We start from the raw sequence: 26,014 nt of genomic DNA on the forward strand, positions 1-26,014 counted from the left end.
ACAGGCCTCTTGCCAAGTCTCCACACCTGGCTGCCTACAGCTGCCTGTCAGGTGACTGTGCTGCTCCTACCTCCCAGAGGCGTGTTTCTGGGCTCTACAGATTGACTGAGGGGTGTATGTGAGTGTGTGTGTGCGCGCGCGCGCACACAGGTCTTTGCAAACCCACGGATCCAAGCAGAAAATGGGAAAATGGAAGAATCAAACACCAAGGTGGCACAGCGCCCCCTGCTGGCCACACATCTCTAACCACTCGAAACTTGTCTGCCTAAAGCCCAAGTTGAACTCTGCGCGCGGGCCGGGCAGATTTCACCCGCAGGAAGTTCAAGGCCTGTAACGCCCTTTAACTGGGTACCCCACATGCCCCAGAGGGTCTGTACCCCCCGGGCCCACTGCTCGGCCCGCCAGAGAAAGGAACGCAAGTGGCCGGGCCAGTTTCCCAGTCATCGCTCTGCCTGTACCAGAGTCTTCTGTTGACTGAGGGGGAGGGCTCTCCTCTCTCCTGCACTCCCTTCGAGATAGTGGGGCGGGGGTAGAATGGGTGTAGGCGGCTTCCTGGCGGCTCCAGGGCACCCAGGACTGAAAGATTCCCTGTGTCCTACACCCCTACCCACTCTCCACCTCTCCATCTGACTCGAGCCCAGACCCAGGACTTGTGGAAGACGGAGCGCAGTAGTAGCTGCAGATCCGGCGGACGAGGTCCCCCCCTGCTGGCCGGAGCTGGCAGTTGCAGCCAGCCTCTTCAGCCCTGGAGGAGCGAGGGAGAGAGGGGTAGAGCAGCTCTGTTTCTGGGGCCCTGTGGTTCTCACGCACACTCTATTATTTGGTGTTAATTTTTTTTTTTTTTTATGCCTACTGGGGTAGGAGCCGTGGTGGGGCGATGGCTTAGTGCTGGCGCTTCCAGCCCAGCTGCTCTGCATGAGATTTGCTCCCATAAAGATTACAGCCTACAAAACCCTATGGGGGCGATTCTACTTGGCATATAGGGCCACTGTAAGTTGGAATCAACCCAAAGGCAAACAACAAGCATAGGAGGCAGGACAGGAACGGTTGTAGCTCCCATATACAGATGCCTACAACAAAGTCTTTTGGAATCCCTGGGTGGTGGAAATGGCTCAGCTGCTAATGGAAAGCTGGAGGTTCAAGTCCCAGAGGTGGATTATCCAATAAGCAAGGTAAGCATGATGCTTACCAGATCATCTGTAGTGAACAATTTCACATATATTCAACTGTATCAAAAATTATGATTTTAGGTATGGCTGGATTCTCTCTCTCTCCCAACCCCACAGTACCTTCCTATAGAATCAAAGCCTCTCTTCAAATTTACAATCCCTGACAAGGGTGGATGACCCAGTAAGCAAGGCCAACAGGGGTTTACTTATTCTTGCTTACTAATCTATAGTGAACAATTTCACATGGGTTTCACCACATCCAAGATGTGGGAAATTGTTCACTACAGATTAGTAAGTAAGCACAGGTAAGCCTATGCTTACCTTGCTTATTGGATAATCCACCTCTGCATCCACCCAGAGGCACCCGGGAAGAGAGGGTTGGCAATATACTTCTAAAAAATATCAGACATTGAAAACCCTATGGAGCAGAACACACATGGGGCTGCCATGAATTGGAATCGACTAGATGATACTCCTAGGCCCTGGGACTGACCCTCACTAATCAGGGTCTACAGCTTCTCTCACCCAGTCCAGCTCCTGGCCCTACTGGCCCCTGCTTTTCTGAGGCAAAATCAAAGACCAGAGGGGGAGGCAATATGGGGCAGAGGTTCGAAGAGGCTCAGAACAGGGAAGGAGTGTGGCTGAGGTCCCAGATGAGGTGTGTGTATGTGCTGGTTTCTTTTCACACTAGCCTATTAAGTACTTGCTCTGAGGTGCCTGCCCCTGTTTGCACAAGCATTTTATTTGCATCCAGTATTTCATTTTACCCTCACAACCCATGAAGTAGGTAAAACTATTCTGTGTTGTTGAGTCTTAGACTCCCACCCTTTCATCCATGGGGAGCTAACCTGTCTCAGGCACTATAATTCTCTCTTCTGATCGCCAAAACAACTGTGAAGGACTCTTTTTGTTTTTTTGGTGAGGGAAAGATTTAAACCCCCATTTTACAGATCTAGAGATGGAGGCTCAGAGAGTTTAAGGAGGTTGTCTAAGGACTGTCAGTAGCAATGGAACAAGGAGAAGGGAAGGACAGAGCTATGGGCTCAGAAGGGAGACAGTGGCAACACTGATGGACAGAGGCAGGAAAGAAGGGACTCAGAAAAGAGCTGGGCCTGTGTGGCTTCTATAGGTGTGTGTGTGTGTGTGTGTGTGTGTGCACATGCAGAGTTTCTCCCTCTGAGCACAGGCTTCCAAAATGGCACCTTCTGTGATGTCAAGGTGCAGAGGAAAGAGTCCAGGGTGGTGCCTCCTCCTCAATGACAGAACCTAGCTGGTCACCCTCTTGGCATCTCAAGGGGCTGCCGGCTGGCCCACTTCTTCACCCTGCCTGGCACACCCTGGTGCTGGTGCCAGGCCCTCAAGTGGCAGAGACTTGACATAGCTGAAGTGGGAGGGGTGAGTGGTGAGTGACGCAGGCGAGGACCCCTCCTTCTCTGCTTCCACTGACCCCTCCTCTTTCTCTCTCCCCATCCCTCTGACTTTCTAGGCCTCCCCTGGCCTCAGCTTCTCAGTCTTCCCACAGAGAACTTGTCCTGGGGTTCCCTTGTGCCCTGTGGAGACTGGGGGGAGGCATGAGAAGATGAAGAGGAGAGGTGATGAGCAGGGTATCTCAAGAAGCTTCTGAGGGGAGACGAAGGTAGCACGTGAGTATCAGTGATTTATTGAGAAGCCCGCACCTCAAACACCAGCAGCCTTGCCCCACCCGTCTTTGACCAGAAATAAATAAGGCATCATTCAATGAACCAGTCTGTGTTCCTCCTCAGGAGCTCTAGGGGAGGGTCCACCTGCCTCTGCTGTCACAAGGGCTGCGATCCCTCAGGCTCTTGAGGAGGAGCTGGGAGGGTGGAGAGAGCAGACCATAGGCCACCCCTTCCTGGCCTGGCCCTGGGGCAGCCTGGGAGCTTCCTGCCGCATTCACAATCTCTGAGGCCTGACCTCACAGCAGCAGTTTGTTCTGTCCCAGAGAGACCCCTCTCCACCAGGCTCCAACCCCTCACCCCAACCCCAGGAGCCTGTCATGGGTTCCTGCTCCCAGCTCTAGCTGTGCAGCCTGAGGAGCCAGCACCTCTTCCCCAGCCAAAAGGACCCGGCTATAGGGGAAGGAAGCTTTGTTGTCATATGTTCTTCTTTTTTCCCCTGTGGTTCAGGGGCTGAGGGGCTGGCCCCTGCCTGATACTGGTCAGTGGGCGGTCAGCTCCATGCTCTTCTTCCGTTCCTCCCGATGCACCTCCCAGTCCTCCTCCGGCTGATACGTGCCCTTGAGCACTGCCACACGCTCGCTGAGGCTCAGGGAGTTGGGGAAGAGCAGGTAGAAGTAGAAGATGGCAGCCACAACAGCCCCCAAGATGGGCCCCACCCAGAATACCTGGTGGAGACAAGGCCAGAGTCAGGGGGCTGGGTGCCAGGCCTCAGAGACCAGAGGACCCACCCAGGAATCCTCAAAGGAGATAGACTTCTAGATCTCCAGGGGGAAAGACCTCCTCCCACCTCAGGGACAGATACGCTGACCCTCCCCTCCATCCCCAATGACAAAGACATGGACCACAGAGGGATAGGAATCCAGGGTAGGCAGACAGACAGATCCCCAGAGGGACAGGTCCTTTCCAATCATACCCCCAAAGAGAGACAAATGAACCTTCAGAGACCTTCAGATCCTCAGAGACAGAAGAACAGACGCAGACTTTGGAGAGGGAGAACATAAGCTCTCAAAGGAGGTGACAGATTGTCCAGAGGGGCAGACACACAGGAAGACTCTCTGAACTCCCTCAACAGGGACAGATAAACAAAGCACCAGGGACAACAGATATACAGACCCCAGAGGGACAAACAGAATCCTCAGAGGAGGCTGACACAGGTACAAACTCCCTTCCCCAGAGGCTTAGACACACAGAGCTCTCCTACAAGGTCCCTGTCTGCAGGGGCTCAGGCCACATAACCCCACCCCTGCCCTTATTCTGGCCACATGCTATCCCCTCCTGTGTCCCCTTCTCTCTCCAACCACCAATCCCTGGGCCCCAGCCCCAAGCTCTGGGCCCACAGCATCCAGAAAGCCCAGTTAGGTCTCAGCTGCCATGGACCCTCATCACAGGGAGCTGGGAGAGGGCCCAGGCTCACCCAGTGCACAGGGGTAAACCGGTCCATGACTACTGCGGGTCCGAAGGAGCGGGCTGGGTTCATGGAGCAGCCGGTGAAGTAGATCTGGATAGAAAAAGGGAGGTAGTGAGGCGGGCAAGGTCCTTATCCACTCACACAGGCTCAGGACTCTCCCAAGGTCACACAGCAGCTCAGTGCTCAGCCTGACCCAAGTCCCCAGTTTCTTAAGCTGGCGACCACTTCCTCCAGGGATCCCAGCTACCCTGTTGACCATGGACTCCACCCCAACTGCTCCTCTCTTCTGTCCTGAGCTTGGGCTTGACTCCCTGTCCCCAGTCCCACCCCATCCCACTCACTCTATCTCTCCTAAGCTAAGGAACATTTTTTGTGTGATCAAGCCTGGACCACCAGGGCCAGGGTCCAGTGGGCCCAAATCTAGGCCTCAAAGTCTGCTGTGCTCATTGGCCCAAGGGTCCTCTTTATTTGTCCTGAGTGGCTCCCCCCAACCCCAGCTGAGGTGGCAACACTGCTCACCCCCACGAGGTGGCCCAGTGTGACGGACAGGCCAATGGACAGGGCCGGGGACCCCACAGGGCTGGTGCGGCGGGAGTCAGTGGAGGCGAAGACGCAGAGTGCCAGCTGGAAGGTCAGAATCATCTCCACCACCACGGCCTGGCCTGGCGACGTGTTGTTGTTGAGCTGCACAGGGAGGGTGAGTTAGGACCCCACAGCACCCTGCCTTCTTCAGGCTCTGTGGCCAGGGGCTCGGTGAAGAGTTTGGCTCCTAAGGAGACCTAGGGCCCAAACACCTGGAATTTGGAACTCCTGAACCCCACACCTTCAGCACAACCAAGCCCCATACATGTCACCTCAGGGTAGCCATTTGCAGAAGACATGACGTCGTACTTTTACAGTTTGCACAAAGCTTGAAGCTCAGTCCTGTGGCCAAAGAGCAGAGTATGAGGGGGAACTCTGCCTGGACACAGTCCAGTCAACAGTTCTACCCAACCCCCAACCTCCATAATCTGGCATTTCACTCTTCCTCCTGTGGGCAGCTGCCCAGTTTGCCTTCTGCACCCCCACCCAGGCCTCCTGCCATGCCTGACCAGCTGCTGGTGCCAACCTCAAACCTGTCTCTCTGATGCGGCTGACTCACGGCTTGACAATGGCTGAGAAAATCCTCCTCTGTGTTTGATTAATGAACCCAGTTTGCATGGGATGTGGGGGCTGAATCTGGGGCATTGGGAGGAGGGAGGCAGCAGGGAGCAGGGCAAGGATAGGAGGCAAGGAACCAATATTCAACAGAGACCCCAGGCATTGGCACCATGTTAGGGTGTTCACATCCGTGTGTTCTAAATGTAACCTCCTTGACATCTGCTGTGGTAGGTGTGACCATCTGGTGCAAACAGCTAAGCTCTCGGTTGCAACCGAAACAGTGGCGGTTGAACCCACCCAGAAGCTCCAAGGGAGAAAGACCTGGCAATCTGCTCCTACGAAGATTACAACCTAGAAAACCTTATGGGGCTGTTCTATTCTGTCACATGGGGTTGCTATGAGTCAGAATTGACTTCACTGTAGCCAACAACGACAACATGGGATGGCTGAGAAAAACGAAGCACAGAGAAGCCAAGGTCACCCGAACCCAGGTTTACAACCCACTTCTCCCTGGTGGTTCCATTACTCCACTCACTGAAGAGCGGAGAGGAGATGTAAGGGGACCACAGGAAGGTAGAAATCAGCAGTGAGACAGAAGTAAAGTCAGGAAAGGAGGGGGCAGTAGGCACTAGGAGAGAGGCCAGGATGGGGCCGCATGAGGGAAAGGGGTGTGGACATGGACCAGGGAGACTGAGTGGGGGACACACAGACCTGTAGATTCATTTTTCTGATCTTAGGCCTTCCTAGCATGGGCTTGGAGCCCTGGTGGTGCAGTGGTTAAGAGCTCGGTTGCTAACCAAAAGGTGGGCAGTTCCAATCCACCAGCGGCTCCTTGGAAACCCCATGGGTCCTATAGGGTCGCTGAGTTGGAATCCACTCAAAGGCAGTGGGTTTGGTTTAGCACAGATGTGTACTGGTCCCCTCTACCGCACCCATTCTTTCGGCCTGGCCCAAAGCCCACCACCAGGGTCCTGACTCCCACCCCCAGCCATGTGGGCACTCACAGCGTTGACGGCCAGGTTGCCCCGGGCATTGAGTGGTGCCAGCCCGTAGAGGATGCCCGCCCCAGCAATAGCGCCCACCAGCTGGGCCACCACGTAGAAGGCAGCACGGAGCAGCGAGATCTGGTTGCCCACCAAGAGGGCGAGGGTAATGGCAGGATTGATGTGGCCTCCACTCACGGGCCCCAGGGACTGGGCCAGGGTGCCTATGGCCAGACCAAACGCCAGCGAGATCTGCAGGATGGAGGGCAGCGCCGACGGCCACTTGAGGGCTGAGCCGAGGCCAAAGAAGACGAAGATGAGGGTGGCCAGGAACTCGGCGAACACGGCCTTGGCGAAGGCCACGGAGCACACCTCCTTCTTCATGGTGGCCGCGGGGGCCTGGCAGCGGCGGCCGCAGCGCGTGGCACCCGTCGGGGCGGCGGTGGTGGGGCCGGTGGGCTGGGTCTCGAGCTTTGCGAGCTGTTTCGCGTCCACTCCCTGCCTGGTGGCCTGTCGCGGGCCCTGCAGGGGTGCGCTATATAGTGGGCGGGCGGCCCGGAGGGGGCCGGGCACGGGGGGGCAGGGGGCGGCTCCCGCGCCCGGAGGACAGAGCCTCGCGCAGGGCGGAACGTCGGGCCCGGGCCTACTGCAAGCCCCCCCGCAGGGGCAGCCGCGGGCCCGCCCGGGCCACGTGACCCAGGTGGCGGTGCAGACGGGCCAGGCGGCAGGGGACCCGCGCATGGTGCGCTCCAGTGGCTCCCGCGTTCTCTCCGCGCCTTCGTCCAGTCCCTCTCCCCGGGTTCTCTGGGACGTCTTGCTCGGTCTGGGCTTCCCGGTAGGAACTCCGGCCGTCTATCTCCTCTGGGCCTTTATCTCAGTCCTTGCCCTTCCCCTTTTTTCCTCTTCGGGCTCTTGGTCCAGCTCCTCCTTTTCCTCCTGCGACCCGGGCATCCTGACCCGGCCTTACCCCAAGCTGCGCCGAAGTGATGCGCTTTTCTGAGAGCAATGCCACTCAGCTCCCTCCCCGCGTTGGCGGGGGCGGGCGGCCGGGCTGAACCTTGCGGGGCGGTCCGGCCGTCCAGGGCCTCTCCCCGGGCGGGGCTGGCCTCCCGGGCGAGAGCGGGGGCGTTGGGAAAAGTAGGCGCCGTGCCAGGCTGCTCGGCGATAGGCAATCCTCGATGCCCGGTAACCGGGCGGTCCCGGGAGGAGGCGGCGGCCGGTGGAGAGAGGGCCCCTCTGTGCCGTCTCCTGACACCCGTGCCAATCTCTCCAGGAACGCAGCCCTCTTGGGGATCCCAGCGAGTCCCTGCAGGGGTTGGGGGGAGTTCACCTTGTAGAGAGGAGGGAAGGGGCACGACCGGGCTCGATTTTGTCCTGGGGCTCTGGATGCTGGAGCCGGCGTGCGGGGAGGGTGCAGGCACGCCACTGGCCTCGGTGCCCTGAATGGGCCTCTGCTGCCTCCCTGCCGGAAGCCCCCCACCATCTGTCTCCCGTTTCCTCCTCCTCTTAGTCTCTTACTCTTCCTTCAAACCCTCACTTGGGTTGGTTTCTTTCCGATTTTCAATCTCTGCCTCTTTTTCCCCTTCAGTCTCTTTCTCCCTCTATCTGTGTCATTCTGTCTGTTAGGCACTAGGTCCCTCTTTTCCTCTCTGTCTCTCACACTCTCAATTCCCGCCCCCCCCCCCCCCCCCCGCTTTCTTTCCTTTTCCATTCTTAGTCGGCCTTAGTCTTCCTGTCTTCTCTGTCTCTCAGTCTCTCCATTCATCTCTCACTTTCTATCTACTCTCTCTTTCACCTTTTCTTGGCTTCTTCTCATTTCTGTACTTTTCATTGTCTCTGCCTCATTTTCCATGTCTGTCTGTCTTACACCTGGTTATTTTCAGTCCCCTAAAAGTCAAGTCCTTCACACTTGGACTGGGTGACACTTCCAGTGCCTAATCTCTCCTCTGCCCTCTCACCCCTCTCTCTTCCCTTCTCCAGGTTTGGTATGTGGGGAATGAGGCTGGAGGGCTCTCCAGGATTTGAAGGAGGGGTGGGGACCTGTCCCCTGGAGCCCCTGAGGGAAGCTGCACTAAGGATAGTTTCATCCCACACAAATGTGTTTGAGAAGCACTTAGCACAGTGCCTGGTACCAAGTTAAGCTCAGTAAAGTTTCCTTGTGCTGTGATTATAACTTTAAAAGCTCACTGTAGGTTCTGCGTGGTGCTAAACTGTAGGGAAGGCTCCTGGCTGGAGGATGTAGTGGAGAGAGAACAGGTCAGTCTGTCAGTCTGTCAGGCAGAGGCTGAGGGGAGGGGCTGGGAGGAAAGCCTAGGACCTGGAAGAGCAAGCTCTGGGCTCCGTGGCAGCTAAGAGGCCAAAGAAAACAGGGGCCAAAGAAACCCCTTTATTGTTGCCACTCTGCTCTGGCATTTCCTGCTGGATCACCTCCTCCCCCACATCTCTCTGGCAGGTCTTTGTGTCCTTTCTTAGATGGGTCCTGGGGCCTTGCTCCCAGCAGAGCAAGGCAGCTGTATTGAGGATTTATTTTCTCCTGGGCCTGGGGTTTAGGGCTTCGGGTGGGCCTGGCCCAGACTAGGATGATGACCCTGATGACCCTAGGGCCCTTAGGGTGTTGCCCCTACTCTGTGCCCTTCCACCTTCTTCCACCTCATCCTCTCTTCCCAGACACTGTCTCCATGAATCCATAGATGTCAAAGTCCATTGTCTTGAAGTGGAAAGGATTGGGCGGTGCTTACAGGAGACTGGGCCACCAAGGATTTGAGTTCAGTCCTTTAGAGTTAACAAAGGTCTTTGGCCCCCAATATGTGGTCTAATTCTAAGCTACCTGTGAGGAAACCCAGATGCAAGAGAGGTTATTGCCTTGCCCATGGTCACACAGTGAGTGGCAGCCCTGAGATGGAACCGCAGGCTGCCAACTGCAGGCTTGGTCACAAAGAGTGGGCCTGGGGCAGCCAAAGAGGGAGAGCTGCTTGTGTTTCCCAGGCCTGTGCCTGAGATCCCTGCCATTTTCCTCTAAACATCAGGGTCACTCTGTCCCTGGCTTGTCACAAGAAACTACTGGATCTACTATCTCTGAAATCATCTTTGCTCCAAGCACTCCACCGTGCCCTACCAGTCCTGGAGGAATGACTCCCTGGGATTTCCTGGGCAGGGGAAGGGTCTTCCCGTTTGTGGCAGGGGGTATTTGAGTCTATCAGGAGGGCCTCTTCCTTTTCTCTCCTGATATTAAAAAACCCATTGCCACAGAGTCAATTCAGACTCATAACAACCCCATAGAATAGAGGAGAATTGCCCCATAGGATGTCCAAGAATGTAATCTTTACAGAAGCAGAGTGCCACATCTTTCTCCGAAGGAGAGGAGGTGGATTTGAACCTCTGACATTTTTGGTTTGCAGCTGAGTGCTTAACCACTGCACCACCAGGACTCCTCTGCTGATATAGGGACTCCTGCATTCTCTGGGAGAAACTGAAGGGTCAGGGCCTCTGGGCTGGGAGAAGAAATGATAGGGTCATTGGAAGCAAGAGATGCCTTCAGGGCTCCACATATCCCCAATGTTGGGAAAGGGCCATTCATTCCACAAAGATTTACTGAGTGCACACTATGTACCAGGTACTGTTCTAGGCACTGGAGATATAGCTGTAAGCTAAACAGACAAAAAAATCTCTGCCCTTGGGGAGCTTACGTTCTAGTGAAAGGAGATAGACAGTAATCAATAGGCATATGTGAATTACATACTATGATAGAACCTGATAAGTGCTATGGAAAAAATAAAGCATGTTAAGGAAGACCGGGCGTGATATGGTAGGAGTGGGGGAATGTCTATGTAATTTTAAATGAGGTGTCAGGTCTTATTGAGAAAGTGACATTTGAACAAAGACTCGGAGGAGGAGAGGGAAGGAACTATGCAGATACCCTGAGAAAGAACAGTCCAGGCAGAGAGAACAGCCAGTGTTGCTGGAGCGGAGTGAACAAGGAGGAGAGTATGGGAGGTGAGGACAGAGAGGTAGTGGAGGTGGGCAGATTGTATAGGGCCTAGTGTCCCACTGTGAGGATTGTGGGCTTTACGTTGAGAGAAATAGGGAGGCATCGAGCAGAGGACTGATGTGGTCTGACACATTTGTTAACACAATCACTCCACAGCTGCACTGAGACCAGACTGCTGGGGCTGGTGTGGTGTCCATTGCAGTAACCCAGGGAGAGATGATGGTGGCCTGCACCAGATGGAGGCAGGAAAGGTGGTGAAGAGCAATGAGATTCTGGATCCATTTTGGTGGATTTCCTGAAGTATCTCACATGGGGTGTGACAGAACAAGGAGCAAAGGATGACTCCAAGTTTTTTGGCCTGAGCAACTGGAAATACAGAGTTGCCACTGACTGAGATGGGGAGGACTGTGGAAGGAGCAGGTTTTGGGGGAAGACCAGGAGGTCAGTTTTGGACATGTTCAGTGTTAGGTGTTGTCCAAGACCCTGGAGGTCCTGACCCTGACTTCCCATCATAGTGCTGCAGCCAATGTATGGGATGGGGGAAAGGAGGACCAAAAGGGAATATTCTCTGCTCTCTGGAGGCCACACAGCTTGCCCATATCTCAGTGCCCTCTCCATGGTGCTACCTGCATTACAAAGCCTGGGATGCCCATTTTGGCCAAACTGGACCTTCCCTCAGAGGCGATGGAATTTGTCCCCAGAGGCCTCATAGTTCAGCTTCTTATTCAATATTGAAATCCCCTGTGCACCGTTCCTAACAGTGGCTCTGGGCTGGGGAACTCATGAGGTACCAGTCTATCTTCTGGCACCTTGAACTGTATTGACTATTTCCAAGTTGTGGAAGAAACAGCATTTACAGGTACATATTCTGATCAAATGAGCATTTATTGAGTGCTTACTATATACAGAGCACTGTGCTAGACAAGATGCATGAGGGAAATAGGTAAGGGAATGCCACAGAAGAACTGGAAGGATCTCTGCCTCCAGAGGGCTTATAATCTAGCTGGGAGGCATTGTATGCATACAAAATCACATCTTAAAGATACAAAAGAACATCAAAGCAATATTTGCAGGTGCAAAGTCATTTAGCACAAAGCAGTAATGAATTCTGCAGGGACCCAGTGGTCAGCCACCTCCTCCCCTCACCTCAGAACCTTTTCCAGCTCAGGAACCTGGAGGTCTCTCCACTGACCTCCATGCTGCCCTGCCTCAGTCTGGTTTGGAGTGTATCTGAACGCCATCTGCTCCAGACTAGGAGCTCTTTAAGGGCAGACACCAGCCCTATGCTCTTTCTCATTTCCTCCAACCTACTCCTGCCCTCCCCAAAGCTCTGTGGCCACCACAAAACAGTGGGCTGGGCTGGGCAGACACAGTTGGGTGCTTGGGTTTTGCCAGGGGCTCCCAGGACAAGCCCAGGACTTGCCTCAGTGCAGACCTGGTCTCCCTTGACTTCTGAGTGGAAAGATCATAGGATTTTGAACAAAGAGGCCTGAGTTCAAATCTTGGCTCCAGTATATACTAGCTGTGTGACCTTAGGCCAGTTTCTTAGCCTCAGTTTCTTAATCTATAAAATGGGAAGAATAATATTTGCTCTGCTTATCTCACAGGGTTGGGAGATAATCAGGAGAGGATAAGAAGGTGCTTTGGAAATAGTAAGACCCTGCCCGGCTGGGAGCCATTGTCCTTCCCTAACCTGCTTAAAATTTTAGGATTAAATAAACTAACGCATGTAAAGCACCCAGAACAGTGGCTGGTACCCAGCAGATGCTCAACAGGTATCAGTTCTCCTCTACTCCTATCACTCTGAATCCTGCTTTGACCTCTGAAAGGCCCCTGGGTGGTGCAAACAGTTTGTGATGGCTACTAATAGAAAGGTTGGTGGTTTGAACCTACCCAGCAATGCCATGAAAGAAAGGCCTGGTGATCTGCTTCCATGAAGACTACAGCCAAGAAAATCTTATGGAGCAGTTCTACTCTAATGCATGGCGTTGCTATGAGTTGGAATCGACTTGATGGCAACGAATCTGATTTCAGGTTTTTTTGACCTCTGACCTCAGTGAAATCCAGGAAGTGGAGCAGAAACAGAAATTCTTGACACCTTCCAGAAGGGTTTCCTGGGATGAAGTAGGATGGGGATGAGGTGTCTGAGACACATCCAGGCTAGGCTCACAGTCCTTACTGCCTTTGAACGTCCAGAGCAAGAACACTCAGCTACCAGGAATATAGCCCCAGAGATCACCTTGGACTCTGACTTGACCCCTCCCTCCGTAGTGCGGCCAGGTGGCTGTTACCAGCAGTGGAGGGTTTAGGAAAGTCATCTCCATAGTACCCATGGCCCAGGGCAGCCCTTTTCTCACCCCAAAGAGAGCTTTGATCAAGGAAGGCAGGAAGGGGCATAGATGAGGAGGGATGGGGCAGTGGGGGTGGGGTCATGATTACAGAGATGCTCCTGACACGCAGTCCATCACTGAAGAGAGTCAGGGAGCAGGGGCTGGAGACTCGGTGCCTGGTGCACCACAGATGCTCAGGTAGCCTTCGCTACATTGCCTGTGAGACAGAGACAGAAGCCTTGACAGCATGGAGATGACAGAAAGCACGGAGAAGGGAATCCAAGGTGTGATCTTAGGTTAGTTATGCAGTAGGCTGGACAGGGAGAAAGAGAATGGACAGTGTGGGGGTGGGAGAATGGGGTGGGAGAAAAGCCAGCATGAGCTCTAGGTCAGAAGATATAGAGAGGGAGTGGCTGGTCCAGGATGGGTCTGCCTCAAACCTGTCCTCTTCTGCCTGGGCCTCGGGCTCCCAGGGTTCTCCTTGGCATTGATGACCAATCCAGGTTAAGGAGGCTGAGGGTCAAGACCATCTGTGGCTCCTCCCAGGAAGCAGAAATAATAAAAATGACCCTAATAATTCATGATAATGGTATTAGGAATTACAGCTCACATGACACATTTACATGCATCATCTCACTTAATCTCATTTGAGAGCCATTGCACTGGTCTGAAAGTTTAGAAGTCTGGGTTCTAGACTCACACCTGCCGCTGTGCGGACAAGTCATTTCCCTTCTCTTGTGTGTGGGTTGGTCCTGAGAGCACCAGGTTGCTCTCTTCACAGAAATGTCCAGTGGTAGGAGTTGGGGTGGGGTAAGGGTGGGTGTGGGGGCATAGGGCTGAAGGAAGGTAGGGAGGGAGGGAAGTGTAACAGAGGTTCCTGGTGAGGAAGAGCTGCTGCCTGGGGGAGAGGGCAATCATGCGATGGATGATGGAGGGGTGTTGACTGGTGTCCCTGGCTGAGTGCCTGAGTGCCTTGCCCAGCTGGCCATAGGTGTGTGCTGGGTGAAAGAGCTTACTTGCGAAATGAGTGTCTCCTTTCAAGAAGTGTCTAGTTGCAAATCTCTCCCTCTCCCAAGACAAAGGCCAGAGGCCCACAAAGGGCTTTTGTTTTTTCTGTCGCAGCAGGAGGCTAATCTTTGCGTCTGGGGCCCCCCCCCCGAAGGATGGGGTCTCCTGCACACATAGCATGCACACACACACACAAACACACACACACACACATGCAGACATGCACACATGCCAGCTTCCCCTTTTGGAGAGGTCCTCTTTCAGGGTAGAAAGGACGTCCTTGGCCAGGCATCCCTCCTTTCTCCCAAGGCCACTTCTGGGGCAGCCGTTCTCTGCTTGGCATCTCTCTGCCTCCAGCAACGGATCCTGACAAGTCTTGTGGCCCAGGGCTGCAGTTTGGGGGAATTTTCCAGGAGAGTCAGGGTAGGGGTTGGAAATCAGTGCCCTCCAGACTCTTCTCTTCTCCTGGGGAGCACTTCCTTGGAGCTCATGGGGCTGACAAGCAGCAAGGACTCCTCCACTGCAGAGGAAGTGGATTTATTGCCGTGGGGGAGGAAGAGGTTAAAAAGGGACAATGGGGGAGTGAGAGGCCCAGCCGTGCATACTTGCAGCACCTCACACTTAGGAGCATGCACAGTCCTGTGCCTGGAGAGAGAGAGACATGGGGGGAGGGGGGCATGCACACACTAGCAAAACCGTATGCGCCACTCCTAAATGCACCAAGGCTGGGGTCTGTACACTCCACGCCCACACCACCCAGTACCCGAGTGCAGGCTCTTCAGAGCCAAGTGCCCCCCAACCCCTGTCCGCCTTCCCTCACCAGCTCGGTCCCCAAGTCTCCAGCTCCCTTCGTGAGGCCAGTGGGTCGACCGCTCGCTGCCTACAGCCTCAGAAGAGCTGCTAGGCTCCCCGCTACCCCAAAACTCCGAAGTCCCTGCGCTTTCCCTCCCCGCCCAGCGTCCCCCGCTCCACCCCGCTCACAGCGGCCAGCGGCGCGGTGCGCGTCCTGGGAATTGCTACTCTGCAGTGGGGACCAACTTCTGACCTGGGGGAGAATAGGGACAGGGTGGGCTCTTCCGCCTCGGGCTGGGCCCGGCGGGGGTTGGGGGGTGCCCTCGAGCCCGGGGCGCGACCTTCGGCCCCTTAGGCAGCCACTCCGAGCTCCTCCGAGCCTCCGTCCGGAGGCCCTCGAGGCCCCGGCCGGCGGGCGCGCTCAGGCCTTGCTGCCACGCTGCAGGCTCTGCGGCGAGTGCAGCTCCACCGACTGCCGCCGCCGCACCTCGCGCTCCTCCCAGTCAGTGTCCGGCTCCAGCCCCTTCAGCACCGCCAGGCGTTCTGACAGGCTCTTGGAGTGAGGGAACAAGACATAGTTGTAGAGGAGGGAGCCCAAGATGCCTCCGACCAGGGGTCCGATCCAGAAGACCTAGGGCCGAGAGGTGGGGGCGGGTTGGCACCGCGCACAGGAGGCGCGGGTCTCCCTTTTCGGGCCCAGCCCATGCGGGATGGCTCCTGGGGTGTGGGGCCAGGACGAGGGGTGGTACACATTGTGGGGACTGAACCCCTCCTCATCTGCACCAAGCTCGCAAAACCCAGTGTGCGCCTGTGGACATTCTCCTCTCCCCACTTACCGGCACCTTTGTGTTGGAAAGGGGTCTTACACGCCATTAATATAATAAAATACCTATTCATGTAGTTATTGATGGAGTCCCTGGGTGGTGCAAACGATTAACGGTGCTGATACTGGAGTCCATTCCAACTCATAACGACCCTATAGGACAAAGTAGAACTGCCGCGTAGGGTTTCCAAGGCTGTAATCTTTACAGGAGCAGACTGCCATACCTTTCAGTTAGCAGCAGAACCTTAACCACTGTGTCACCAGGACTCCTAGAGGGGTCTCCAAGAAAGACCTAGTGATCTACTTCTGAAGAATCAGCCGTTGAGAAGTCTATGGCGCACAGTTCTACTCTGATGCACGTGGGGTCACCATGAATCAGAATGGACTTGATGGCAACTGGTTTGGCAGTGATGACAATACTAACTGTTGGGGAACACGTGCTAGTGTGGTGGTTAAGGGCGCGCACTCTGAATCAGACTGCCTGGGTGTGAATCCTGATTCTACCACTTGTGAACTTGTGAACCTCCTTGTGCCTCAGTTTCCTTTCATTATAATAGTACCTTGGAAGCCACCAGCACTGTGCCACCAGCACAGTAGTTAAGAGCTGGGCTGTTAACCAAAAGGTTGGCAGTTAGAATCCACACCAGCTGCTCCTTGGAAACCCTATGGGGAAGTTCTACTCTTTCCCATAGAGTTTCTACGAGTTGGAATCAACTTTACAGCAGTGGGTTTGGTTTTTGTTTTTGTTTTGAAGATTGTTATGAACATTAAAGGGGTTAATATTTGCAAAACACTTAGAAAAAGACTTAGCACATACTAAGCACTAGATAAATGCTAAATAATAAATAGCTATATTATAAATATTACTATTTATCGAGTTCTAAGCGTCTGGCACTGTGTGATCTGTTTTACATGGGTAATCTTACTTAATCTTCCGAAGAAGCCAATGAGGTAAGAACTATTATCCTCATTTTCAGATGTGGAAACTGAGTCTTTGGCATCAGACTTCAAGAGTGGAACCCAAGGCTTTGCAGGACCCCAGGAGGAGTGTGGAGGGTTTGGGGCACCCAGGACCACTCTATTCCAGCCCTTGTTCTCCCTCCGAGATGAATTTCTGGGAGGGGAAGGTGAGGGAGCTTCAGCCATTACCCAGTGGTCATCAAACTTGCCGGTGATGATGGCTGGAGCCAGGGAGCGGGCAGGATTCATGGAGCAGCCAGTGTAGTGGATCTACAAAGGGAGGTGGGGGTCAGGGAGAGAAGGGAGATCAGGACAGGGCATGGAGTCCTTGCTCCCCTCTCTATTGTTTAATTTGAGATCAACCAGTCTGAGTGTTGGAGATGAGACAAACTAAAGGGAAATGATGCAATGGATAATTAAGATGTTATATTTACAGGGCCCTGTATTCATCTGAGGCTGGAGTGATAGCTGTGCATTGCAGTGTTTGGGTGTCAGCCCGTCTAGGGGTTGTCCACGTGACTGTCTTAGGAGCTTTGTATATGTCCCTCTGGGGGTCTTTGTGTCTGTCACTTTTGGGGTTCTGTGTGTCTGTCTCTAGAGTGGTCTGTGTGTGTGTTTCTTTGGGGAGGATCTGTATGTCTGTCCCTCCAGGGAGGCTGAAATCAGTGGCCATGGCCTACCCCAAGGAGGTGGCCCAGGGCCACGGAGAAGCCGATGGAGAGGGCAGGGGTGCCCAGGTTGTCTCCGCGGCGGTCATCGGTGGAGGCGAAGATGCAGAGCACCAGCTGCAGCGTCAGGAAGAGCTCCACAGTCACAGCCTGGCCAACCGTTGTGTTGTTGCTGAGCTGGGGACAGAGACAGTGTGGGGGGAGACACTGAACATAAGCCCCTCACTAGCTCCATATTCCTGCTCACCTGTAGTTGAGCCTCTAGAGAGGCCCCCAGGCTGGGAGCCAGAACACCTGGGCTTAACAGCCACCTTAGCTCAAGCTACTGAAGTCTTTTGGGCCCTGGCCCAAGGGCAGGGGGTGGACCCCAGGTCCACCCATGGTCCTCCAGGCAGAGGTAGGAAAACTGACTCCATAGCCCATTAGATTTGGTGGTGGGTGTTATGTACCTAAAGTGTGAGAGGAAGAAGATGCTGCGATCCAGACTTTCTGTTTCCTGAAGAAAAAGAAGGGAAATGGTTTCGATCGCAGTAGGGAGTTTTTGGCCAGGTGACAGGAAGGCCTTCCTGTCTGTCTAGGTCATAAAATACTGGTGTAATGAGAGAACTGGGGTCTAGAGTCTAGAGAGTGGCAGTTGAGGCCTTGGGTCTGGGGGATGGTCCTAGGGTGCCCCCTTTCTCCCTGTGCCCAGCATACAACTTTCCTCTAAGCTTTGCCTGTTCCCCACTGTGTTTTCATTTGGCACTGTGGGTTTGCTCCCTGCTTCTTCTGTGGAGGTTGGGGTGGGGGCAAGGGAGCCCTGTACTATGATGCCTCCACACCCATGCGGTGTGGCCGTGGTTCCCCTAGCTTTGAGTGAGGAGGGAACTTCAGGACCTAGCAAAGAGTTGATTTCATAACTGGGCTGTGCCCAGCACTGGATTTCTCCCTAGGTTGGTTTTGTCATCTGGGGCCCTACACCCTGCCCTCTGGGGCTAGGCATCACGCTAGGTGGAGCTGCAACAGATCTCAGCTCCCACGCTTCTTCTCCAGGCCCTGCACCCCCACCCCTGTGTCCTAGTTGTTGAGCTGGTGCCCTTGGGTCTCTCTAGGGTCCAACCTAAATCCCTGCTGTTGTTCAATGGTAGAGGCTCTAGTGGGGGGCAGTGGAAAGAGCTTTGGTGGAAGACACTTTGGAGGCTTCTGACTTGTTCAATTTTGTTTACTGCAGCCTCAGTTTCTCTCTCTGTAAAATGCAGATTTAAAACAACACAAAAAAAATTTTAGGGGACTATGTGAGGGTTGGAGATGACAAGGGTGGAGCTGCAGCTCCGTTTCTGTTGTTAAATGGCTGCCTTCAAGGAGACGATGTGAACATAGGATTGCTGTCAGACAACTCTGGGTCCATTTTGCTACTTACTCGTTTTGTCATTTGAGGCAATTGAATGCTGAGCCACAATTTACCAGTCAGAGTTGGGGGGATCACAGACTTTACCTTACAGTGTGTACCAAGGATGAAGTTATATCTGGCCTGGCACAGAGTAGGTGCACATCAGTGGTAACTGTCCAGTGGCCAAGCTGGCCTTCCCAGGGTCCTTAGAGGACACCTGGGACAACATTGGGGGTCATCCCAGCTCTCCCTACCCTGCCCCTGCCCAATTCCAGCCAGGCAGGGTTCTCCCCCATTCCTCAAGATGGTAAATGCTGAGCAATAGGTTGGGGGAACTTTTGTAGGCCCTTCCCTTCTGAGGGCCCCAGTCAGCTGTGAAATTAGGCAGGAGCAGGCTTGGCCTCTCAGTTTGCCCCCAACCCCCTGCTATAAGAGAAGGAGAGTCCTCAGTCTTGTATCCCAAGGCCTTTTTGGCCGCACAGTCGGTGAGCTCCTCTTTCAGTCTAACCAGACCTCTCCTTGCTGCAAACTGAGCTAATTTTGTTCTTAGTGGAAATGGGCACACTCCTCAGTCTGTTCACCACTTGGGCCACTCTATCCTTTTCCCAGCCCCGGGCCCTCAGCCTCATATGCTTCCCGTTTGGAGGAAGAGGGAAGTTCCCCAACTAGGACACCTCCATCCCTTGCATGAGGAAGGGCCACTCGTGTAGAGGAGGGGGTGGCCACAGAGACTGTGCAGGGCCCTGCTGAATGCACCATAGAGACATCAGAGCTCTTCGTCAGTGGCCCAAGGACAGAGTGGGCCAGGAAATGGAGGAGACTGAGACCCAAAAGAGGCAGCTGCTGTCCTAGCTTGGGATGGGGGCGAGTGAGAGTTGTGGTGAGGGGAACACAGGCCATCCCCTGTCACCCAAGCCACTCAGAGTCCCAGGCCTTGCACAGGCACAGGAGAGGTGGAGGAAGGGGTGGCCCAGGAGAGGTGGAGCCAAGGGGGATGGCTACAGCATCACCATCACTCCCCAAGCGGCCCGATTACACTGTACCATGGAATCAGAACGTAGCTCGCTGGCTCCAGGGATGTTTTCCAGGGTCTGAAGAGACCTTGCCCCTGCACCTTTCCCTGGGTTCCAGTCTCTAGTATTGACAAACTGTGGAGCTTTTAGCCCATCATGTCTCTTCTCTGAGACTCAGTTTCCTTGTCTGCAAAATGAGACTTATAAGACGGTTGAGAGAGGGGACATTGGTCACGTGGGAAGATCATGGGTTTGAGGGCTGTCTCTGACACTTCCCGTTTCTGAGCCTCAGTTTTTACATCCCTAAGAAATGGGTATGCCCATCCCTACCTCTCAGGGCTGTTGTGAGGGGTCAGTGCATGGCTTGTGAGGAGCACCTGCTATGGGGTCCAGCACACAGTAAATGCTAAGGAACCACTTGATCCCTTTTCTCCCAGAAGACTCCTGTGACTAGCACTCAGAGGTTCCTCCCAGCTCAAAAAAAAGGTCTGCTTTGGGACTCTGTCCTTTGACGAGTTCTAGCCCAGCCCTCACTGTGACGCTGGCGTCACTGATGCCTCAGTGCTGCTCTTTGTCCATGAAAGTTAGGACAGACGCTACCAGCAGACTCGTTTGTATCCTACTTGTGCTCTGACGTTATTGCCTGTCTTACACTGATTCTTCTATGGTGACTGTGTTCCTGGCTCCAGCTTTTCTTTCCCTCTCTCTCTCTGCCCACCCAGACCCCTACCCAGAGCCGGTCTCTGCCACCTCATCCTTTACAAAGAACAACCCCGTGTGAGGTTCTACTACTCACCGCATTAACAGCCAGGTCCCCACGGATATCTGGTGGCGTAAGCTCATGGAGTAGGGCGGCTCCTGCCACAGCCCCCAGCAGCTGGGCAGCCAAGTAGAAGGTGGCTCGGAGAAAGGAGACGTGGCAGCCCACGAGGCAGGCTACAGTCACAGCAGGGTTGATGTGGGCCCCGCTGATGTGGCCCAGAGTCTGCACCAGGGTGCCGATAGCCAGGCCGAAAGCCATGGCGATCTGTAGCACAGAGGGCAGGGCCTGCGGCCAGTTGAGGGCTGAGCCAAGGCCAAAGAAGACGAAGAGGAGTGTGGCCAGGAACTCGGAGAACACGGCCCTGGAGAAGGCTATGGACCGGAGCTCCCACATGCTGTGGAGCCTTCTATGGGCTGGCCTAGCCGTCTCAGGGCAGCAGGCTTATGGCTCTCTAGCTCTCTCTCAGGGTCTCTGGGGAGGCCCAACCTTGGGCATTTATAGGGTCCTTCCAGCCTGAATCTGGGCACATAGGACAGAGGTGGAGTTTAGGCCAAGACCTGCCCCCTCCCTACAATGGCTGCCCACTGCCCCCACTCCCCACTGGCCCACCCGCATGCCTATCAGCCCATCTAGGCCTTCACAGCTGACTAATGTTCCCCATTAATAAGCTCCAGATAAGGACTGACGTCCCCTGGTTTTCCGTGTTTGTTCCCTCCGTTACCCCCGGGCTGCTGCCCCATGGCCTCTCCCTACCCCCACTCCCACCCCCATCTGGTACTGTGAATGGGGACCCATGTAGGGATGTGTGCAACCCTCTCTCTCTGACTCAAACTGTTGGCCAAAGAAGTGCCAACACCTCACCCAAAACTGACCATGAGAGATGTCAAAGCTACCCCTTCTGATGACTAGGAAGTTCTTCCTGCTGTCTGACCTCCAATTTTTCCTTCTTGGTAGGGATGGAAAACAACTAGCTAGCTTGTGACAGATCTTCTAAGGCATAAAGATTTTGTGTCTTTTTCTGTGCTTGCTTTCTTGCAGTCAATCATCCATAAATCATTAAGCTTTCTTCACCTCCTCCCTGGAACCATAGCCAAATAGTAGCTCCCATAGCCTGGAGGCAGGGGAGGGTTTCAGTGGCCATTGGGACCCTGGACCTGGGTGATAGAGTCAACCTGGTGTCGACTGGCTCCATTCCAGCCTCACCCTGTTCCATCTCTGTGACTTAACCCTTCTTGTCCTTGTCTGCAAAACGGGGCATAATAATAAAACCTACCTCGTGGGATTGAGGTTTTGGTTAAATAAAATAATGTATGCAGAGTGCTCAGAGCAGCACTTGGCCCACAGTCCGCCCTCAATAAATATCAGTTATTATTAGTAATACCACATATAATCTGAGGAGGAGAACAGGTCTCCTCAAACTCACATGTTAGGGTTCCAGAAGCATGCCCTAGAGCTCAGAGCCACCAAGACCACAAAGTCAAGGGGTTTCTGTAGGCAATGAATTGTGCAGGCTCCAAAAGGCTGGGATGCCTGATAAGTGACTTCCTGGCCTCAGTGCCCACTCAGTCCTGCCTCTGGGCAATGCCACCTCCTGTCAATGATGTTTTTGTGGCCACTGGAGCCCAGGAGACTTTCGAGTCAGAGAGTTCCCAACTCCACTCCCCAGCTTTTCCCTAATCCCACCAGCTCTGCTACTGGAGAAATGCCTTCTCTTTGTCTCTCCCAGGGACTTAAGGAAAGAGTGGGGTACAGAGTGGGGTCAGGAGGCCTGGGTTCTGACCCCTATTCTATCTCTCCTGTCCAGCGGGTCCCTGGGCAAGTCCCAGTCCCAGGAAGATTAGAGAGTATAGAATGGAGATGGAGCCCCTCTTGTATCAACAGGGGAAACTGAGGCCCAAGAAAGGCATGTGACTGATCCAAGGTGGTCCAACAAGTTAGTGGCTGAACAGGGCCTGGAACCTGGTCTGCAGAGTTTTTTTTTTTTTTAACCACACCTACACTGCTGGGTCATACTCTAAGCCTCAGTTTCCTTATCTGGGTATTGGGAATAATGATGCTTACCCCACAAAGTTGTTGTGAGGATGGAGTCGGTATTTTGCAATTGAGAATTCATCATAAATATATGTAAGGGCTTGTGACTCCTGCTATTAGGAGGAGGAAGGGGAGGAAAAAAGAAGGAAATGACCCAAACAGAATAGAAGCTCCAAGAGAGCAGGGATTTTTGTGGATTTTGTTCTCTGATGTATTCCCAGTGCCTGGAACAGTGCCTGACACATCAGTAGGTGCTCGAACCTCTGTTGAATGAAGATAATTACCCAATAATTACCCCCCAACTCCCCACAAGATACTGGGATAAATCCCAATGGAGTGGGGGTCTAGAGTGGGGGCCATAGACTTCATACTCCCCACCCCTGCCTGCCCACTCACCAGATGGAGTTTTAGAGATCATCTGATCTGTGGACCTCATTTTACAGACAGAAAGTGAATTTTTGAGAGGTTGTGATTTGTGGGGTCACACAGCTTACAGTGGGTGTCAGGACTCAGGCCCAAGTTCCAGCCCCAAGTTCGGGAGAGGGGAGGACCCCAACCATGACTGTACTCCCACATGTGACTTTTCTGTGTAAGAGGGAGGAAGGGCCAGCCCTGCTCATGCCCAAGGCTCCAGGTGGCCAGTGGAGCTCCTCCGAGTGGGGGCTGCACTTTGTCTACCAAGATCACCACACCATGTCTTATTGAGTCCATGCTGTCATCAGCTGTAGCACACACTACCAACTAGAGTCTAACAAAATGTTTTCTTATCATTTAGCACTTTATCATTGAAATAATTCTTTTATTTTATTGTACTTCAGATGAAGGTTTACAGAACAAACTAGCTTCTCATTAAATGGTTAGTACACATATTGTTTTATGACATTAGTTAACAACCCCATGACATGTGAACACTCTCTCTTCTTGGCCTAGGGATCCCCATTACCAGCTTCCCTGTCCCCTCCTGCCTTCTAGTCCTTACCCTTGGGCTGGTGTGCCCCTTTAGTCTTGTTTTATTTTATGGGCCTGTCTAATCTTTGGGTGAAGGGCGAACCTCAGGAATGACTTCATTACCAAGCTAAAAGAGTGTCTGGAGGCATACTCTTGGGGTTTCTCCAGTCTCTGTCAGACCAGTAAGTCTGGTCTTTTTTTTTTTTTGAGTTTCACACATTTCTTTTTTTTAAATTTTTATTGTACTTTAGGTGAAGATTTACAGAACAAACTAGTTTCTCATTAAACAGTATACGTATAGTTTTATGACGTTGGTTAACAACCCCATGACATGACAACACTCTCCCTTCTCAACCTTGGGTTCCCTATTACCAGCTTTCCTGTCTCCTCCTGCCTTCTAGTGCTTGCCCTTGGGCTGGTGTCCCCCTTTAGTCTCATTCTGTTTTATGAGCCTTTCTAATCTTTGGATAAAGCATGAACCTCGGGAGTGACTTCATTACTGAGCTAAAAGGGTGTCCAAGGGCCATATTCTCAGGGTTTCTCCAATCTGTCAGGCCAGCAAGTCTGGTCTTTCTTTTTTTTTTTTTTTAATAATTTTTATTGTGCTTTAAGTGAAAGTTTACAAATCAAGTCAGTCTGTCACATATAAGCTTATATACACCTTACTCCATACTCCCACTTACTCTCCCTGGTCTTTTCTTTTTGAGTTAGAATTTTGTTCTACATTTTTCTCCCGCTCTGTTTGGGACCCTCTGTTGTGATCCCTCTCAGAGCAGTCAGTGATGGTAGCCGGTCACCATCTAGTTGTACTGGCCTCAGTGGTAGTTGTGGCCCATTAGTCCTTTGGACTAATCTTTCCCTTGTATTTTTAGTTTTCTTCATTCTTCTTGCTCCCAAAGGGGTGAGACCAATGGAATATCTTATATTATGGCAACTGAGCTAGATGTTCCCCGAGACCATGGTCTCCACAGCACTCAGCCCAGCAATTTAGTCCCTCAGGGAATTTGGATGTGTCTATGGAGATTCCATGACCTTGCCTTGTACAAGTTTTACTGTCTTACCCTTCACCAAAGTTACCACTTATCTATTGTCTGTTTAGTGTTTTTCCATCTCCACCACTCCCCTCCTTTTTATCCATCAAAGGTTGTTTCTTTTTGTGTGTAAACCTTTTCATGAATTTTTATAGTAGTGGTCTCATTTGATATTTGTCCTTTTGTGATTGACTTATTTCACTCAGCATGATGCCTTCCAAATTCATCTGTGTTGTTAGATGCTTTGCAGATTCATTATTGTTCTTTATCTTTAGGCAGTACTACATCGAGTGTATGTACCATAGTTTGTTTATCCATTCATCTGTTGATGGTATCTAGGTTGTTTCCATCTTTTTGCTATTGCGAACAATGCTGCAATGAACATAAGTGTGCACATGTTTATGCGTGTGGAAACTCTTTTTTCTCTAGGATATATTCCTAGGAGTGGGATTGCTGGATCATATGGTATTTCTATTTCTAGCTTTCTAAGGAAGCACCATATCGTTTTCCAAAATGGTTGTATCATTTTACATTCCCACTAGCAGTGCATAAGAGTTCCAATCTCCCCATAGCCTCTCTAACATTTGTTATTTTCTGTTTTTTTGATTAGTGCCAGTAATGCCTGGGTGAGATAGTATCTTATTGTGGTTTTGATTTGCATTTCTCTGATGACTGGTGATCATGAGCATTTCCTCAAGTGTCTGTTAGTTGCTTGAATGTCTTTCTTGGTGAAGTGTCTGTTCATTTTCTTTGCCCATTTTTTAATTGGACTACTAAACAATTCTTTTAAACTTACTTAGATATCGGCTTTTAAAAACGAAGTCACTCTTGTGCATGCATGAAAAAGGATATTAGACAAAATGAATTGGCTAAATATTCCTAAAACTTCTCCACATTCTGAGTTCAACTTTCCTGAGTCCTTCTTTGATTCAGACTCCTTGATGGTTTTCTACATAATTTCACCCTGTGTGTCATCAGGGACGTTGGTGATTTCTTAAAAGGTTGTCCACTATTGTTTGCAGAATTTCTTTCCAAGAATATCCTTTCTGTAAGTTTTACTGCGGGCATTTTCTTGCTTCATGTATGATAGTCATCATTTTGCCCTTTTCTCAGTGCTGTAATAAAATACAGCACAGTTTCTTCTCTGGTGGGGCTCTTCCTTCCTTAGGTTCCTGCTGTTGTTTTGCAGGAAAATATGGAATTGCAGTCATTTTTCAATAATTCTTTGCTTCCCTTATATCAAATTCTTGCTGTGCTCTTCTACTTCCACGCCTTTCTGTATACACAATAACTTTGTTTAAATGCTAAACCACAGTGTAATCTTTTTGACATTTTCAACAGCAGTTATACTGAACAGGTGTAGGGATGAGGAAGAATGGAACTCACCTGACCAAGTTTAGGTTATGCATCGGCAGTGATCACCACTCCCAGCTCCTAGAAGATGCCATGGATTGTAAAAAGACATTAAATTGTGAAAATGGTATATTTTGGAGCTGATGGATATAGCTGTAATAATGTTAACAGATATTTAGTGCTTACTCTGTTACGTACTATTCTAGATATTTTTATATGTATTAACTTTCTTAACCCACACAACAATCCCATGAGCTAAATATCCCATTTAAATTTTTAAAATTTTATCATATGAAAAATATATACAACAAAAATCTGCCATTTAACCATTTTCAGTATACAGTTCAATGACATTACTTTCACCGTCTTGTTCCACTGTCACCGTTCTTCATTTCCAAAAGTTTTACACCACCCTAAACAGAAACTCAGTACCCCTTCAGCAATAACTCCCATTCCCTCCTCCCCTCATCCCCTGTAACCACTAATAAACTTTTGCCTATCATCCATATTTTAAAGATGAGAAAAGTGAGGCAGAAA

At 52.1% G+C, this 26,014-nt stretch overlaps 2 protein-coding genes across 2 annotated transcripts; both read right to left on the reverse strand.

Annotated features, from left to right (window-relative positions):
• Positions 1-2,828: 2,828 nt before the first annotated feature.
• Positions 2,829-6,784, reverse strand: AQP5 (aquaporin 5). The gene is made up of 4 exons (XM_064284250.1): positions 6,422-6,784; positions 4,797-4,961; positions 4,284-4,367; positions 2,829-3,534 (listed from the first exon to the last, which is right to left on the reverse strand). The coding sequence occupies exons 1-4, from the start codon at positions 6,782-6,784 to the stop codon at positions 3,349-3,351; spliced, it is 798 nt and encodes a 265-aa protein (XP_064140320.1). The 3' UTR covers positions 2,829-3,348.
• An 8,155-nt stretch (positions 6,785-14,939) lies between these two features.
• On the reverse strand, positions 14,940-20,507 carry AQP2 (aquaporin 2). The gene is made up of 4 exons (XM_064285276.1): positions 20,148-20,507; positions 16,982-17,146; positions 16,491-16,571; positions 14,940-15,149 (listed from the first exon to the last, which is right to left on the reverse strand). The coding sequence occupies exons 1-4, from the start codon at positions 20,505-20,507 to the stop codon at positions 14,940-14,942; spliced, it is 816 nt and encodes a 271-aa protein (XP_064141346.1).
• Between the last annotated feature and the right edge of the window lie 5,507 nt (positions 20,508-26,014).

Source organism: Loxodonta africana, chromosome 4 (genome assembly GCF_030014295.1).
Source record: "Loxodonta africana isolate mLoxAfr1 chromosome 4, mLoxAfr1.hap2, whole genome shotgun sequence".
Taxonomy (NCBI): domain Eukaryota; kingdom Metazoa; phylum Chordata; class Mammalia; order Proboscidea; family Elephantidae; genus Loxodonta; species Loxodonta africana.

Excerpts from the sequence above, each read along its gene's own strand:
- AQP5 (XM_064284250.1), bottom strand. The coding sequence starts at position 6,784 with ATGAAGAAGGAGGTGTGCTCCGTGGCCTTCGCCAAGGCCGTGTTCGCC. Across the intron at positions 4,962-6,421 it reads GCAACCTGGCCGTCAACGCT|CTCAACAACAACACGTCGCC; the intron begins GTGAGTGCCCAC and ends CTCCCTGTGCAG. Across the intron at positions 4,368-4,796 it reads CACTGGGCCACCTCGTGGGG|ATCTACTTCACCGGCTGCTC; the intron begins GTGAGCAGTGTT and ends TTTTCTATCCAG.
- AQP2 (XM_064285276.1), bottom strand. The coding sequence starts at position 20,507 with ATGTGGGAGCTCCGGTCCATAGCCTTCTCCAGGGCCGTGTTCTCCGAG. Across the intron at positions 16,572-16,981 it reads CCCTGGGCCACCTCCTTGGG|ATCCACTACACTGGCTGCTC; the intron begins GTAGGCCATGGC and ends CTCCCTTTGTAG. Across the intron at positions 15,150-16,490 it reads GCAAGTTTGATGACCACTGG|GTCTTCTGGATCGGACCCCT; the intron begins GTAATGGCTGAA and ends TCTCGGCCCTAG.